The 17,956-nt window shown below is 45.1% G+C and overlaps 1 protein-coding gene across 3 annotated transcripts in view; it reads right to left on the bottom strand.

Annotated features, from left to right (window-relative positions):
• The window catches only part of CAMK1D (calcium/calmodulin dependent protein kinase ID), a 230,448-nt gene that overhangs the window by 8,386 nt on the left and 204,106 nt on the right, over positions 1-17,956 (bottom strand). For all 3 annotated transcript variants that reach the window (XM_080391726.1, XM_080391727.1, XM_080391725.1), the window contains exons 7-10: positions 16,519-16,631; positions 14,674-14,752; positions 4,098-4,185; positions 3,369-3,507 (exon numbers count right to left, since the gene is read on the bottom strand). In XM_080391726.1, the coding sequence (XP_080247852.1) occupies positions 3,369-3,507; positions 4,098-4,185; positions 14,674-14,752; positions 16,519-16,631 (419 nt within the window). The remainder of the gene's footprint in view (positions 1-3,368; positions 3,508-4,097; positions 4,186-14,673; positions 14,753-16,518; positions 16,632-17,956) is intronic.

The following is a 17,956-nucleotide window of genomic DNA, read 5'->3' as shown; positions in this document are numbered from 1 at the left end:
CTGCTGAGTTCCAGTAAACCTAGAGGGAATGTAAATTTGTGTAACTTGGACAACATTCTAGTGGCAGCTTATGTTGCTCCAGGTTTTGCTGGTGTGTCTCCAGGACTTCCAGCTAAGAGATGTACGTTGATGTACGTTGAACATCTGTGAGTATCTGCACTCAAGGTTTACCCAGGCTGTTCCTTTTGAACTAATCAAAGACTTCTGACAGATACTTTTCATGAGGGAAAAAAAGGGGGGGGGGGGGTAGCTAAATTAAAATGTTTATAGAAAGTGTCCACTTCCAGTGAATCCTCCACCACAGCTTTGAAAAACAAAACCCTCCAAAGCATAACCCCTGAAAACCCAAAGTAGTCTGGGTTTTGAATGACAGATACAGGATTTTGCTATTCCAGCACAATATCAGCAGTTTCTATGGAAAGCATAAATGAAGAGAAATAAAATAAATCCTTGCCAGAACTTTATACGGATGAACCACCCCTCTCCCAGCAACTGTTGAGACCCCACAGGGGAGATCTTTAGGCTCTGCTGGCACATGAAGCTCTCCATGCAGTGTGGCAGCCTTGTAGGCACTGGTGTGCAAAGGTGGCTCCGGTGCAAGAAAAGCTGCTGAACAGGGACCCTGCATGGTCACCTTGCTCTGACCAGATGTGATCTCAGACGATTCGAAATACAGTTCATTTTTCCAGCCTGGTGAATACAGGGTGGACAAAACCTTTATTAGTACGTTCTCTTACTGGAGTTTGACATGGCTCCTTGACTACTCAGGATTTTTTTGATGCTTGTTATGACTTTCAACTACTTTTCTGTGCTTCAGGGTGGCATTTCAACCTCAGGGATGACTGTGCTGTACCTACACTTGGCCACCTCACGTTTCCCAGCAGTATTGACATTCGACACCTTGGCTTCATGCTGCCATTTATCGATTGCCTTAAAAATACAGAGATCTAGGTCCTGTAATTAATCTAGGCAGTCCAACCATATCTAAACAGAATAAACCAGGCACAGACTGAGAATCAGGCCAACACACTTGAGAAATCCCAACTGATTCACTTCGGCTTCCCTGACAGGTTCCATAATCCCGCCTGATGCATCACCTCTGCTCTGCCCTAATGCAGACAGCGGCATTTGGATGCGGCCTGACAACCTACTCTCAGGCAAAGGCTGTTTTTAATTGTCTTCAATGATGTGAACTTGCCACATTTGAAACTATTTGGAGAGTTCATTAAGTGCTTATTAATAGCATTAGGCAGTATTGTATTTTGTAATGGTGGCACAGCTGTTTCATGTAACTTGCTGCATGGGATCTTTCTCGTGCAAGAGATCTGTCCCCAGAGAAAACCGCGGGGAAAGAAAGAGGCAGGACAGAGACCTCAGAGGCTTCCTTTTCCCAGCAGGAGGTATTTGGTGGAGTGCATTCGATGTGTCAGCTCCCTCTTTATGGTCACTCCTTGTATTTGCTGCTGGGTCTCCTCACTGGTTCTCTGGGCTCCAGCATTGCCTAACTCCTTATTTAATTTCTTTGAGCTCTTCTGTATTGTCTGCTGAGCTGGAATTAACCTGGGATGCTTGGAAACCTTTTGATACTTTTCTGTCTCATATTTCTGATATGAAAAAACTTGACCTATCTTAATACATCTGGTTTTATCCTTTGTGTCCTGGCTGACTTCTCCACCACTGCAAAATACGGTTGTATTCTGTACAGGGACCTGCTGGATTCTGTAGCAGTTAAACAGACTTTGTTCTCTTCCCACCATTCTTGTTCGCAGATGTTTTTCTTTTACTATTCAGACTACTCAATCCTATTAATTAACACCATTTCATCAAATGGATGAATGGAGATTAATCACCCACCAGTTTAAACGCAAAGCATGCCATCAGATGCTCTAGACCTTGACTGGGGTCCAGCTTATCCATACCACAGCGAGAGCCAAAATAAAAGCACGTTTCTCCCCTGTAAGGGGCCCTCTACATTGCTGCGTTGCCAGTGCATGGTTGGAAGCCCTGTGCAGCCACTCAGCACTGCATCGCTCCTTTGCAGTCGCCAGATGTGTGCCAGGAGCACAGTGATGCTTTTTCAGCAGCAGCTGTAGGATTTGGCTGGGCTTTGCAAACTGGGCACTGGGCATGGATCCCCATCAGGCTTGGGATGCAGAGGCAAGGGGGTCTCCTCTGGCTCAGTCACAGCACAATCTGGGACAAACATCTCACACAGTGCCCAGGAGGCAGATCCCACCCCAGCCATGGGGGAAAGCGTGCCCCTGACAGCAAGAGAAACCACAGCTTCCATAGAGAGTCGTGGAGACTGTGGCTGGTGGCGTGTCCTTGTCAAGGAGCAGAGGGTGGCAGGCAGAGGCAGCAGAGGCATATAGCAGTGACATCCAAAATCCATCCTGAATAGTAGGTGCTTCCAGTTCCAGAATAGTGTGGGGTGCAGTCTAGAAATGACCACTTTGGTCCCCAGTGAGGTAAGCATTGACTTGCAATACCATAAGCTACTAGCGCTCCTTTTTGGTACCCCACCTTAAGATAATCTCTAATTGTAAAGTCCACATCCCTCCATTTCAGGATACAAAGATCTCTGCAGATGGACAGAAGGGAACAAAAGAAATTCTCAGAAGCCAAAGATTAAATAGGCTTCATTGCAAAGGACACACTTCTGCCTTCCAAATGATCCCTTCGCTGCATGTCACCTTCCCTGGCATTCAGAAAAAATATATATCCCAAGCATCTGACTGCCTTGGGCAGCTTGCAAATCTTAATTATAGCATATAACAAACAAGGCAGGAGGCCAAGTCCCGTTGTGGTGTACAGAGTCTGAGTCCTGCTCAGACAAATGAGCCTGTTCGTACAAGGCCCAGGAATTTGGCCCGGGAAGAGGGAAGCTGGGTCAGACTGGCAGGATCAGTCTCCTCCATGGAAAATGGAAATGAAAAGTAAGCCAATTTTTACAGAGAAATGTCTTATCATAATACTGGAAGCTCAAACATAAACAGTTTGAGTAAACTTTTTTAGTTTTCAACCAAATACAAAACTTGTTTGCTGTGGGGGTCTGGGTCTTTTTCCCAAGCGAAAGCCCTTCTTCTTCACAAGAAACTGTTTTTCTCTTAGAAATTCACCCAGCTAAAAACTCCTTTTTTTTTGTTTTTTTTAAGTGCATAAACTTTTCCAACTGATTTGTTGGGTTTTTTGCCAGCTAAAAATGAAGGCCTCGGTCCCTTTTCAGTCTTTATTTTAAACATCTGCTTGCACAAAGCCAAACCTACTGGCAGAGAGGACTGCAGCCTGGGGGTCAGGAAGAAAATGGGGATCCTGGGAATTTGCTCGGCTGCCACTGCAGGAGCATTCCCCGGATATCGGCTACTCACAATCTTTCCGTGTGGCTGCATCAGGAAGCGGCGTGGCAAGGCTGAGGGTGCTGGATACGCTGGCGCTTGCACTGTCCAGGCTGCTGCCGAGGTGTAACCGTCTCATGTGCCGCACCACCGCCGTGGCATTAAATGCTTGCTGGAGCAAAAAAAAAACCCAAGAAAGAAAGAATTAAAAAATGTGAGGTGGAAGGGTTACTGCTGCTCCTCTCCTGGCTGCTCGGAGTTGTCAGAAGTGAATGAGCTCATCATCATTCAAAATTTTCCCGAATTCTAGCTTCTAAGCTAGAAATGGCAATGTTCTAACTACAACAAATTCTAAAACAAATCACATGCATTACTGCCCGGGTCCTGCTCCCCATCGTTCCTTCTAGCGCTCAGCTGGGATGCAGCAGCTTACAAGGAAAGTCATGTTTGACACGTCCTTCCCTGCACCAGCACACAGGGTGTCTGCACTGTTTCACACCCCCCCGCGATGCTGACCCCAACTCCATGTACAACCACGGCTGCTTTAGCTATGAGGAGCCTCAGCCCCACCTCTCGCACTTATTTATATACTTGGTTAGCAGCATCCTCTATAAAAGGCCCTGCAGGGCCATGCAACCTAAGTCTGCACAAACTATTTTGACCAAAATTTTGGGCCACAAAAGCACTTGAAAAGGTGTCCGTATGGCCACCACATTAGCAGAGTTACATCTTAGGCGTCATCCCTGAGGACAGGTCACTCACTCTCCATTTGCTCTTTGCAAAGTTCTTCCGGATCTGAGCACTGACCGACTCGTGGATGTTTTTGTTGAGCGCTGTATCACCAGCGATCCTGAAATGGACAGACAAGACAAACTTTAAGAGATCTTTTGCTCTCCTTGAATATCTTTCTTCTTCTCCTCAACAGAGAAGGCTGGTCCAAGGTGTGATTGCTCCTGCAGTGATGATTATTTCATTCACACAAGGGCTCAAACTTCCCACCGCTGTCTCTGCTGGCAGCAGTGGTGGAAAATCTGGGGCAATGAAAGCAAGCATAGATAAGGCTTGTAGGTCTGGCAGCTACAAAGAGGTACAACCTTATTTTGTTGGTGCGCTGCTGCTTTCTATCACCATTACAGTCCTAGATGAAAACATTCTACCTTTTTTTCCTTTACATCTAGAGATTTAACATCAACAGGCTGAGACTACTTTTAGCCTCAGCCATGCAGCAGCTTCCAGAGCCACTCCAACCTGTCTGCTTTCTGTTTGCACTGGAGATTTTCCTGCCACCCTGCAAAGTACATAGCCATTCATCACGATTAATGTACATTTACAGTAAAGCAGATACATGGACGGTCCCTAAAGCAGCACAAGCTGCACAAATAGTTTAAGCTGAACAACACTCAGCCTAAAAACTTGACCAAATTTGTGCAGCTTCTTTAACAGATAAAGACACATTAAAATCTCCACTAAACACAATTATTTCAAGGGAATTTTATTGATTCATTTAACTCCTCAAGGCACGAGATCTGTTGGAAGAGCAGGCACCACAGTGAACTATTGTTGGGCCATATGATGGGGTAATAAGTGCTATCTAACGTAGGCTATGCCAGGAAGCAAAGATTGCCTCCTGTGCTGTATGTGATATTTTCAGAAATCAATTCTTTAGACACAGTGTAGAAAACCAATGTCCATTAGCAATAAAAAATTGTAAGAAACTGAATAATCCATCAGGCCCAGAGCCTCCCAGTCTGGGCACCTCCAATAAAATAATCAGAGGGTTTGGGGGACTCAGCAGTCATCTAGTCCTGTCCCCTACCCCAGCTCTGTCAAAATAATTTCGACATGCGTTTGGCTAACCAGTACTTAGAGATCTCCAAAAGATGGAGACTCCTCAGGCAACCTATTCCAGTGCCCCACTGTATCCCAGAAGACATGGAAAATAGTTTATTCCCTTTGTCTTTGAAGCATCCTTTCACATATTTGAAGACTGTTATCAGGTCTTCTCTCCATCTTCTCTTCTCTAGACTAAACAAACTGATTCTTTCACTGTTTCTTCATAACTCATATTTTCTAATCCTCTGATTTAGTGAGCTTCTCTGGACTTTCTCCAACCAGTCCACATCTTCCATAGACGGCGGTACCCGACGTGTTCACTGTTTTCCAACTAAAGCAGCAGAATGGCAGCATTGCTTTGTGTTTCTTAAAAGATGAAACTCTGCTTACGTATCCCAGACTGCTGTTTCCATTTATGTGTCTCATTAACTGGACACATTCCTTTCATTTTGCCCAGATCGTTCCAAACTCCAAACCTGTTCTTCAAGGACAGGCAGCTTATTCTACCTTCCATCAATGGCACATCTAAGAAGTGCTCTCTGGGACTGGTCTTCTGCAAATTCTTTCCTTCCTTCCTTCTGGCAACACTTACCCAGGATGTCAGAGAGATGAGAGGAACTGCTCACTCTTGGCAGGAAGGTGAGGGACTAAACCCCCATTTCCCAAGAGTGGAGAGCCACCAATCCCATCCTGTTGCAACTGAGCTAATCTATATTGAGTTATTCAAGAGCACAGGAGCCAGCAGGAATGTCAGCAGGAAGGAGCAGGCATTCCATTCAGGGCAGCCCACCTCCAGCTGGGAAGGACACTTGCCTGACCGCCACTGCCACATAACCTCTGTCTCAAGCAGACAGAAGAACTGGTGCCACGAGTAAAGCATGACTCCCAAATGGCACCAGATAGCCTGTCTTGGGTCCATATGCTGTTGCTGGAGAAGGGGAGGTGTTTGAGAACTGGATGAGCTTCAGATTTCCCTCTGAAGAGGATTCCTGCTGATCACCTCTCCCACTGACAGGGAGGCATGTTGGTCTGGATTTCCCACTGGGTCCAGGCAGCTAAAAGCTCGGTGAGGCAGCACGTAGGCTAATCATCATGTTCATTGTCCCATCCCCTCTCCCTCACAGGGAATATTGCCAGGCCTAGCACTGGCCCCGATGGATCTCATGCAGTGTACACTCCCAGACGGACGAAGCCCAGCTGGCCTTGCACCCACTGTAACAGTGCATTTCCTCTGCTTCTCTAGCACGAAATCACCACGTGAAGGAGCTCCTACAGCTTTACCACAGTCACGCCCACATGACACAGAGTGTCCCTGGCTGCCTCCAGGTCCCATCTACGAAGAGCTGACCAGAAGCCTGAAAAAGCTCCAGCTGTATTGCCTGTCCTGCTCACTAGTTTAAGCCCACAAGCGTGCAGGTCTGCACCCACCCTCCCTGCACACCACTCAGCCTCTGGGTGCAGATGGGCCCTAGCAGAATCTCCCAGTGGGAATGCAGATTACTAGTCAGAGTCACTCCAAAATGTCATGAGCGTTCTGCCCTGTCCAAGACTACCTCCTCTGTGAAGGAAGGTGCCCTCAACGCGTACCAGCTGGGAGCACTGACTGTCATACTACAGAACCACAAAATATGTGGACAGCTACAAGCCAAAGTATCCGTTCAATAACTGATCAAAATGACCAAGCTGCAAACAGAAAATTTACTAACATTTGCAAAGAACATTTTCCCTCCAAAGCTAATGAAACATCTTACTTTATGAACAAGTTTGCTAACAAGCTGTATAAACACAGATCATGTTTCCCACTTGTCAAATTTTGTTTTGGAAACACGGACAGGACAGGTCCTTGGGGTGTGATACCCTTGCCAGCTCTTCCAGAAGATCTTTCCTGCCAGTCTCCACAAAGACTGGCAAATGCAGTTTGGCTATATGAAACTTTTCATTGGGCATGTAGCTCAAATACAGGCTGTACGGTTTTTTGAGTTTAGGAATCATTTTCTGAAATGCTGGTGGTTTCAATAAGAAGCTGCTGGTTCCAATAGTTCACAAACTGCCTCCTACCACCACTAACTCTATGTTCACTACACAATTATCGTAATTCCAGGAAAAAAGTCTTGGTATTTGGCTGTTCCCCAAATATGCAGAATAGTACTTGTTTACTTCACAAAGGGATGGACAGACACCCTGTGAAGCCCTTCAGATGCTACAGTGGTGGGGACCATCCTACATCTAGGGTCGCTTCATCAACATTAGCACCCTGCAGATGCTGGTTTTTAATCACAGCAAAGTAACAGCAGTACTGGGCCTAATTTAGTGCAGCAGGGTCCGTTCAAACATGTGTTGGTATGCCCAACAGTGCAGCTCAAAACGCAGCCCCAGTTGCCAAAGCCAGTTGTGGGATCATTCTCTGAGCCACCTCTGAAGAACGACAGTGTTAATGTTGCAATGCTGTGACATTAGGACTGTGCTTTTATACTGCATTTTGCACTTGGAGGATCTTGAAACTTTTAGAAAATATTCACAGCGTTATAGTGTTTACAGTATAGTTTTACTTCTAGGAAAATGAGATGTTAATGTCCATTTGCTGTTGGTGTTTGGCTGGAGATGTGGTGGTTTAAAGACACAGGCAAAAGAGGTTGGAGATGAGCAGATAAAAGTCATATCTTTTATATGATTAGCTGTTAGAGTTTGAAAAATGAGATAAGCTTTTGGGCACACAAACCTACCCTGAGGCTGGTATCATGAGCATCATCACATTTATACTGAATGTATTTAATCACGAACTTTAGTTCCTATGCCGAGAAGATAATGCATGACATTTAATAGAGACACTGGTTTTAGAGCATGTTATAATTGCCCTTCCACCTTTCCCTAACTCTCCAAGTCCACAGGCTATAAACCACCTTGCTTTTCCTTTTGGGACAAAAAATACTTTCACATCTTTCTTTCTTCCTCCCTCCTCTGTACAACATACCCTTCTACAGGAATTGGCTCCATTTTCCCTGAGAAACAGCCATCTTCTGTTTCAGAGATGATCAAACTGATGCATATCTAGTCAAACCCTGAGCAATAATTCTTGGCTTTGCCGTTAACTTTGAAGTTAACTGTGTCAGCACTGAAGCTTGTTTTCACCAACTACACCAGCTGGTCCAGTAAAAGATACTACTCGTACCTACCACATATGTATACAAAAATGAAATGAAACAAATCAGAACAATGATCTGCTATCGTGCTAAGCATCACCCAGAACTGAGCAAGGACTGATTAGCCTAACTGGATCCTGCCTTTTCTCCTGGGGTCCCTGTTTTGCAGCACCTGAAGGCAGCTTCATCCTAACAACGTTTGGGGAACGTTGTGTTGAGGCTGGTTTTGTGTCCAGTTGTAAATATGTAAGTGTCTCAACACACAGAATTGGACACCAAGGGCCACAGTCTAGTGACTCTCCATCACAAATGCTTCCACTGACGCTAAGAAGGGTATTTCTCATGAATAACCATAACAAACCTAGCCCTGCACACAAGAGGGATCTAATCTAATGATCGAATATTATGTCATAGTATCTAATTTATTTTAGATTTCTGTCTGGGTTCAAAGATATCACAGCAATTTATCTGGCCATACTACTAAGTTTTGAGAAGAACCTCCAGCAAAGACAAACTCAGTAACTTTTCTTTTGTACCGTTTTTTGTCAGAATACTGCAAGCATATGTCTCTTGCATCCTCCCTGCCCACGACGGCAGGCAGAGCCTTTCATCTACCGTTATTTTCTAAACCTTCAGACTGAAGGCAGCCAACTCACATGCTGTGCTGGCCAAACAGTGCTTGGAAATACTCTTGAGTATGATGATAGGAAATATGGAGTTAGCTGTAATGGATAATGCTGAAGGATCATAACTCTTCTCTACATACACACACACACGCATACATATGCTCACACATACAGACATGCATGCGTATAAATATACACACATACATACTGTATCAGTGATGCTCCAAAATAAATAGAGTGCAGGGAAGAACTCGATAAGAGTTTGATTTAATGTTGTAAACATCAGCAGTTCCCTTCAGGAAGCCCTTTTCACACTTCAAACAACATTGTCTGAGAACTGAGCTCTTTGTAAACCATGTCCTTTCACTGGGTGGAAATTATTATCTGGCTCGTGCTCTCTGGCACATAATAGACAAGCAGGGTCATGGTCACAATTTGCAGAGGCTCAAACCTTGCCAAAGCTTTGCAATTCTTCAGCGTAGGCAGGGATGGATGCCGGCATGTCCCAAGTGCCTGCTTTCCCTCTGCACAAGCAGTGGGGAAAGGCAAGGGCCATGCTCGTACCTGCTGACACAGGTGCCTAATTTAGGTGCCAAAACCTCCTTCTCCCCTATACAGCCTATACAGGTAGGTGACACTTACATCACAATTTAGATGTCCCAAGTTGCCTTTGATGCCATAACCAGCTTCAGCACACAGCTCTAAATCCCATTTCAGATCACTTGGGTAATGCATGACAGAGCAAATAAATTCATGGCACACCTTCCAACTCCTATACTAATTTCTGAACTGCTGGACCTTCTCCTCACCCTCTGAGGACTATTTTCTCTCCCTCTGACCTGAGCCTGCAGGCTGACTTTGGGGCTGCAGGGCCCAGCTTTACTTGACGCGGAGCGCAGTCTGGTCCCAATAGCTGGAAAAAACAGGTCCTCGGGTTTCTGCTGCTCGCCTTTAATCGCTCAGCTTGAGAGACTGCCCTAAACAGGATGTGGGTTCTGACATGGCGATATATTCAATAAACTTAATTGCTGTCATTAATACGAGCTAGGGAAACATTAAAATGTATCAAGCTGCAGCAAAATTACCCCGCTCTTTTGTTACCTTCATTTTCCACATCCTTTTCGAAAAGTCACAGTGGATCAACTAAGCAGAACATTGTGCCTCTGCAACACACTGTAAACAGTGCAAACCTCAGTGAAAGGTATGCTGTAAAATAAATAATTTTTCCAATGGAAAGCATAAGTCACCTGTGTATTAAACTGGAGAAATCTGTATAAACGCACAGATTGTACAGGCTGCGATGTAATCATTATACCAACAAGTCTTACATATTGTACTGTTTCAGCTACCATACTTCACTGCAATTATTGGCCTCCTTTTCTGCCAACTCCGAGTTTAACATACCGTCCCCCTGCCAAGGCCATTTGATTATAAATAGCAAAACATCACGTAAACGCAGGCATGTGGGGAGCAGATACAGCACAGAAAAGTGGGCCATTGGGAAGAAGTATTTACTTTTTTTAGGGTCTGATCCTGTACAAACATTAGTCATGTGAACAGCTGGCTATTTTAGAGCAGTTTCCCGAAATTCAAAGAGATTATAAACCTTAAAGGCACAAATGTAATATCATGCAAGATCCAGTTCTTGCAAGCTTTGCTGGGAAGTTTTTAATAAAAACATGATAATTAAAATAAGAGGTATATTTTGGAATCAGTTTGTTCTTCACAGATGTTATATATTGAAACAACAAAATCTCATAGCCAGGTAGCCATCTCAAGCTATTTTTACCACTATCAGATTATATTGTATGTGTTAAGTACTCATGACTTGATAGATTTCTTCCTAGTCTGAGGTCAATTCAAATGATCGGCAGGGGCAGATTTCACAGGAGAAAGAAAAAAAGAAAGCTGGAAAATGTCGCTATGTGCAGCCACTGCATTGTATGTATTAATTATCTACCATTTACACAGCACCAGTCATTTGGGTAGTTGTCCCGCATTCTGCTGGTGAGACAAGGAGACAAACCCCAATTATCACTAAGGTCAGTGGCAAAACTCCCATTAGCCTCAGTGGAATCAGGATTTCACTTCATGCCAACCCTGGGGTTCACAGATGTTTCTCCAGTTACGTTGCTCTACAGAACCAGTTGTGCAGACAATAAAATACCTTTTTAGGGGATACGATTAAGGGCTGCTCGAAGTGTCAGCACTCTGCAAGAGCATATCATTTATGGGTCCGCTTGAAGTCTGCTCTGAGCACCTCCTCCCACTAAGCTTACACACCTCATTACTTTTGATCAGCCTGAGAGAAGGCAACACTACATAGGCACTGTGGAAGGAGATGTTGCTAATGGGGATGTACACTGAAAAACACAGGCTCATGTGAAAAGGTGGGGTGGGATGGCCCCATTATAAAAGGTGTGGCACCCTCTCTCTGTTGGCTGAACACGTGCACCCTTATCTCCCACTGCTGAATGCAATCACGAGAAAGAGGATCTCAAGCCTGGACTTGTTGGAAACTTAAATAATGCCCAGGCTGAGAGAAGGACACAGCTGACCATTGAGAGGAAGCACAGCACTCTCCACCTCCTCCGCCAAAAAGCCCTTCCCCTCCTTCAAAGGGGAGGATGCCATTGTAACAGATATAATGGCCAGAAGGAGAAAAGAAGCAGTAAAAACCTCATTATTTCCTGGCGTAAGCAATCTGGGTGGAAAATGCTTCTTGAGCAATGGCTTGGCAAAAGGAGATCCTATCAGTAACTCTGAAATAACAGATAATAAATATGCAAGTAAGTAGCCTTGATTATCCAAACAGGCATTTATCACTACAAGTGATTCAACCCCTCAAAAACCTAATCACTGTATCGCTCTCTGGAAAGGGCTATAACTGCCGCATTTATGTTACAGGAAGCTTTTCAGAGCAAGAGGGAATAAGACATAGAACATTGCTCAAGAGCACACTGGGTGGGACAGAGGCAGACCTGAAGCCTTTGGAAATCTCCATGCCTTGCTTCCACTGTACAACTGTCCCGTAATTGACTGGCACATACTGTCCCTGTGTCAAAAGGAGGTGGGTTTGGGATGTTGGGTGGGAACTGTGAATATTTTAAGCCTCCCTACTTCAGTGCCATTTGCATGTCTGACATTTCAGATGTTGACCCCGAGCCATGCTTTCCACGGCTGGGAGTTTAACCTGCAAATGAACCACTGCCCTGCAAAGTCAGCCTGGCAGAAGAAGACTCCCTACCACAGAAATGGGGGAAAACCTTTTTTTGGGGGGGCTGCTTTTAAATGGAAGATTGGATTCTGTAGAAAATAGCAAAAATTATGGAGCAGTCTGTGAGTTTCCATTGGCCCCAGGCCATGATGTGCAAGAGAAAAAAAAAAGAGGGAAAAAAAAAAGAGAATGAAAACACTTGATTATCATTTTGTTCCTTTTAGAGGGCCCAGAAGTTGTGTGTGTTACAAGTGCCACGTTTCTTTGTTGCACTCCAGCAACCAACACAGATGTAGTGGGGCCAAGAGCTGGATGCTTACGTATTGTGTATCTTGGATGTAAGGCTTTGGAAAATCTGCCTCTGAGTTATACAAATGGTCACCTCATTCTCTGCTGGGAGTAGCATTCCCATTGTTTATTCTATATTTCTAGTATTTACTTCTGTAACTTGTTTAATTTCCTGAGGCTCAGGTCAGTAGCATTTAGAATTTTTTTCTTTTCCATCTGACGAAAGCTGGATTTTGTTTCCCGAATATCCTTTTTGTCACACAGACAACACAGTTATTGATGGGGCATTGGAATAAGGTCAGGCCCAGGTCCTACCTTCTCCTCACCTATCATTTGTATTGATGCCAGCCACTGATGCAGCTAAAAACCATCTGTAAAATTCTTCTCGTTGTTGGCACGGGCGATGAAAAACAAGAATCTTGCTTTCCTCAGTGATTTACACTGTCTTCTGCATCCCAAGTGTTTACTAATTTTTTTTTAATTGTAAACGCTGAGCCTCAATCTTCTCTACAGCCTGATTTGTGATCACAGTGACAACCTACAGCCAGACATTGGTACATCACACCCACTATGAAGAAATCAGTGCCATTTCACTCTATTTCTACCACTTGTGCAGTCATAACTTACTGAACGCCTTCATGAGTGCCAAATCGTTAATTGATGATGAGGGTAATTTATTAGCAAGCCAGAATGGTAAAAACCTTTGAAAGTATTTACTTTCCATCTAGTCCCAGGACAGAACGCAGCAATGAGATGAGACAAACCAGTGAGGGTCTGAGAGAGAAATGTAAAGCCCTTGAAGCCCGACTTAAGTATTTGTTCTACAGCTGCAGCCATTAAGTTTTACTCTACTTTGAAATTTAATATGATTTTAAGCTGGGTACCAAGTTCTGTCCCCTCACGTCTAGAAAGGTTGAAGAGTGTGTCCAAAACCCACGTCTGCTGAGGAAGCAGAGATGACCAGCGCTCTGCTGATAAAGCTCCCTAGCCTCAGAGGGATACAGACTCCATCCTCCAGACAAATGTCTCCAGATCCCAGCTGGAAGCAGTGCTACCTTAAAACTCACCGACAACTTCTACACCCGTGCTTTTCTCACCATGTGTCTTGTAACTCAGCTATGCAACTCAACGCTGATCCCTGGGCTCAAATGGCATCACCAGGATGGTTTTGTGGTCCATCAAGCTGTTGAACTAGTTATGACACTGGACCAGGTGCTTTTCTGAGGTGCTATGGACACGGGAAAACCTTCTGCTCCCCTGCATGTACACAGCCTAATGCTCGTATCCAGCCAGTGCTCCAGAAACTGCAAAAGGAAACAGTATTTGCAGTAACTGCAATAGCAATGCACACTTGGGGTGAAAATGTCATGCCATTGACTCCTTTCTGTTGCAGCTATTATAACTATGAAAATAATATCTCGCGTCATATGGAATGATCCCTGCCCTAAAAGCCTTACATCCAGAGCCCATTTGTGGGTGCATCTGGCAGTGTGGGGTGATGCTCAGTCATGTAGAGTTGGTCAAAAGTACATGAGCCACTCTTGTTTCAGCTGCATAAACCTTGGGTAACATTGGTGAGGTCATCCATGTGCAAAGGCATCATCTAAGTTGAAGCACTTGAGGCCTACATTACAAATACAGTCTGACCAGGGACTTTTCTGTAGTCACTGCAGGGAGATAGCATTGCTGTAACCCATTCAGACTGTCCCTCTCTAGGGTTTTCTGTCTCTTCCGTTCAACAAGGGAGGATAAACAGCACGTGAAACCAGCTCCTTACTGCAAGCAGGAGGTGAACTGTCATCTGTGAAGCACAGGTGAGAACTTCCTACTTCATGGGATGCTCTTAAGTGCTCTGATATTGCTTTGGCAAGGACCTCATGAGCAGGTTGATACCCAGCTTTTTGTACACCTGCAGAATTTGACCTTTGCCCCAAAATACGATTTCTGGGTTCAATCATTTTGGCATATCCCACTGCTACACTACAGTCAACATATATAATTCAGCATTTCACTGAATCTTTACACAGATACTCAATAGGTTGGTGCAGGAGATGAAAGACCCTCATGGTTTTCCAGGAAAATATGGAGGACAAAGGCAGGAGTTGTAAGAATAAAAGCATGGACTTATTTAGTAGAGGTTAGTACACAATGTGACTGAAAAAACACTTCCACCCATGAATGTAAAACGATGCTCTCTGTCCTGAGGGTTTCACACAGCAGTGACTGTTGCTTACCAAGGGTGTCGCGCTGCTTGCTCACAGGTGTATCTTTTATTAGGGTCCTTCTCCATCAAATTCCGAATGAAGTCTTTAGCTGTAAAAAAAGAGAGAATCATTTACAGCAATAGAGTTGATGCCCAGTTCTGTCGCCAGATGATCAGTCAACAGCACTGATCAGGCTACCAAGTGCCATCTGGCCACAGCACCAGAAAATGGCCCTGGGTCATTTCTCATTTATTGGTATAGATATAACCAAAGTGACTTCAGACCAAATCCAAGCTGTTCAGTATGGCAGATAAAAGCTGAAGGCGTCTACTCCTGAAGGTATATTTAGGAGTGGGATGGAAAAATCAGAGTCAGCAGAGTACAGTCCTGCTGGCTTCAGGCTCCTCTGGCCAGCCAAGTGCCTCTGACCATCCCAGTTGCTCGAATATGGCCACATCTGTCAGAGATGCTACCAGCTGAGTGGGAAAGGCAAGGAGGAGGTCAGATGCCACAGTAAGAGGAGCTTCTCATTGCTTACTCCAAGCAATTACACACATGGGCAGCTGTGAGGACGTAATGCATATTTAAAAAACAAGTTACCAAGGAAAATGGACTCCCTTGAGCACGAGGTAGTGTGTTTTTAATCAGAATTATAATGGAAGGAAGGGAGATCAGAGCATGGCGTGCATCCAGTAGTTTCAGGACAGAGTGGCTGAAGGAGCCACAGCAAAGCCAAATATGGCAGGAAAATCTTTGTGCTGATTTAGGTGATGGACTTTCCCCCAAAATTCAAAGGGCTCTGCCAGCAGACCTTCATATTTTCTTTGAAAACCCCTATGGACTTAAAAAACCTTCTCATCACATATATTTTTAAGCAATCCATCACAATGGTATCTGGATTGCAGATGTAAACAGCATGAAATGTTTTTCTTTGTGGAGATAGCAGGATATAAAATCATCTTTAAAATAAACCACTTATTTTTATATCTTCCCTGCCTTAATCAGTAGTACTAACGAACCAGGAAACCACATTTCTCAGGATATTTTTGTACGACAAAATATTCCTAGAATTCTTTTCTTCTCCTACGTGAAATGGCAGATGTTCCCCTGGCTTGGACAGAGCAAGGACACTGAGCTTGCGTGACCTCTTGGAGACCACCCAGCATGCCAGTGACACATGCAGGGTGCAATGCTGAACATGCCCCTGCTGTCACCCATAGACACTGATGCTGGCAGACCACGAGCCGTGCTGCAGCCAGAAGCCTTTAGGTGTATTTGCCTGTAACAGGTGGTATATCTGCCTCTACCAGGGCAACTAGAGCAGGGGCAGGCAGGCACCACAGGTTAAATGCCTTCTGGACTGGGTGGGGAACTGGATGAGCATATGGGCAGCTAGCTGGATCCAACCATGCAGACAGTAGTCCCAGTTTCTGAATTTGCTCACCCACCTCATTTGGAAGCCACTAATTTCTCGGGTCCTTTGCTGTATACACTGCAGGGCAGTGTCAGTAACAGAGCCAAACTAGCTTGCCACCTTATTATTAATGACACACAAACCATCTGCTTTTTATTTGGATATGATGGAGAAATTAAACTGCTTTGTCTTCTTGGGAAAGTATTCTGCTCTCTTCTTGTGTTCCAGCTACAATTTAGTCCTTTGTGTGGGGCCAGACAAAAAGGTACTTAATTTACTCCCCTGCAGAAATAAACTCCCGTAACTATTTGAGCTGAAAGAAATGCATGTTCCCAATGGCTTTCAGTTAAAAGGAGCTTCGCACATGATGAAGGGTGCATTCTCACACACAGAGGAGGAGATCTGCAACAGGCATACATGCATGCATGGTTGTGGCAATTAAATGAGCAGTAGCTTCTTACCGGACTCAGAGATGTCGTCCCAATACGGAGAGTCAAACTCATACTCCGCCTTAAGGATCTGCTCAAAGAGTTTGGAGTCATTTTCATCATAGAAAGGGGGATACCCACAGAGCCTAATGGAGAATGAGAAAAGAGAGAGTGACCCTTGGACCCATCTCTGCCAGGAAGGTAAGAAAGAGGGAGGGGGAAGGAGAAACTCTTGCTTAAGACTTGCCTCAATAACTTTTCAAGCAGGCAAACCCTACCATGATGGGAGTTTGTTCAGGGACATGTAAACACACTTCTGAAGATTGGCACCATCCTGGACAAAGAGGAATTCTGTGTGGAAATCTGGTGCTGTTGATCCTACACTGACTCATGTAGATAGCCTGGCCTCCCTCTGCATGGTTTTGGGTGTTTAGCCAGAGGAATAGTTTTATTACACAGCCATGAGCCCTTCCATCTTCTCCTCTACATGTGGTAAGAGGAGCTTTCATGAGCCACACCCTACATCCACAGAGCCCCAGACCCTCTCATCCCTCAACACAACCATTCCCCACCCAGGAGTCTTGTCCATACTGGCTTCATAGCTCTCATCGTCCTTCTGGACTGTTCTCACCCAATGCCTTACATTAAATTACATTACAAGCCACCTACACCAGCTTTATTGTCTCCCAGATGGCAGAGAGGCAGTGCGGTGGCTGTGCAGACCATAGAGACCATATCTCTATGAGAAGGTTTGCTGTACAACTGGGGAGCCATCGGCCATCTGCAGGGACTTCTTCTCCAGCACCACAGGGCGGAAGAGCTGGTGCAAAGCAGGACAAGGATCCCCACAGAGCTATCAGGCAGCAGGCAGCATGCATCTGCAGGTTGTGCTGGACTCTGCATCCCCCAGGCACAATGAGGAGGGTGTCTGGGAGTCACTCCACCTCTGTAGCAGAGCCTGCCCGGGCTGCACGTGGACATGCCAGTGGACATGCCATAGTTGCAGAGACGCACGGAGAGCCTCTCTCCCTTTCTCACTTCCACAAGTGATTTTGCTGCCCACATCAAACTGCCTACCTTGCCTAAGGCTAACAACAGTCCTGTCCTGGTTTTCAGTATTTATAACCAGACTTCTTAGAAAACCTAGCCCCGGGACAGGCAGGACACTGGACGTTATTTGCCTAGTTTGAGCTAAGGCACTCAGGGTGCACCCTCCCAGTGCTGCAGACAGAAGGATGGCTGCTTCGCTGAGGCAGGGCTCCTCCAGCCCTGCGGACATGGGAAAACCACATCCAGCGCTGCATTAAGCAAATGCAGGGATAAAAACGTGTGTGTCAGAGATCCCTCATGCCCAGCTGATGCTACACGCAGTAGTCTGTCCCTCCCTGTACAGACACGCCAGCAAAGACGGCCCTTCATCAAGGTTTAATACCAATGTTGTAAAGTGTCAGATTTACCTCTGAGGCTGGTC

The sequence above is a fragment of the Falco punctatus genome (genome assembly GCF_963210335.1).
Source record: "Falco punctatus genome assembly, chromosome: 6".
In the NCBI taxonomy this organism is placed as follows: Eukaryota; Metazoa; Chordata; class Aves; order Falconiformes; family Falconidae; genus Falco; species Falco punctatus.
Note: the sequence above shows the minus strand (reverse complement) of the source record. Positions and strands in the feature narration are given on the sequence as shown.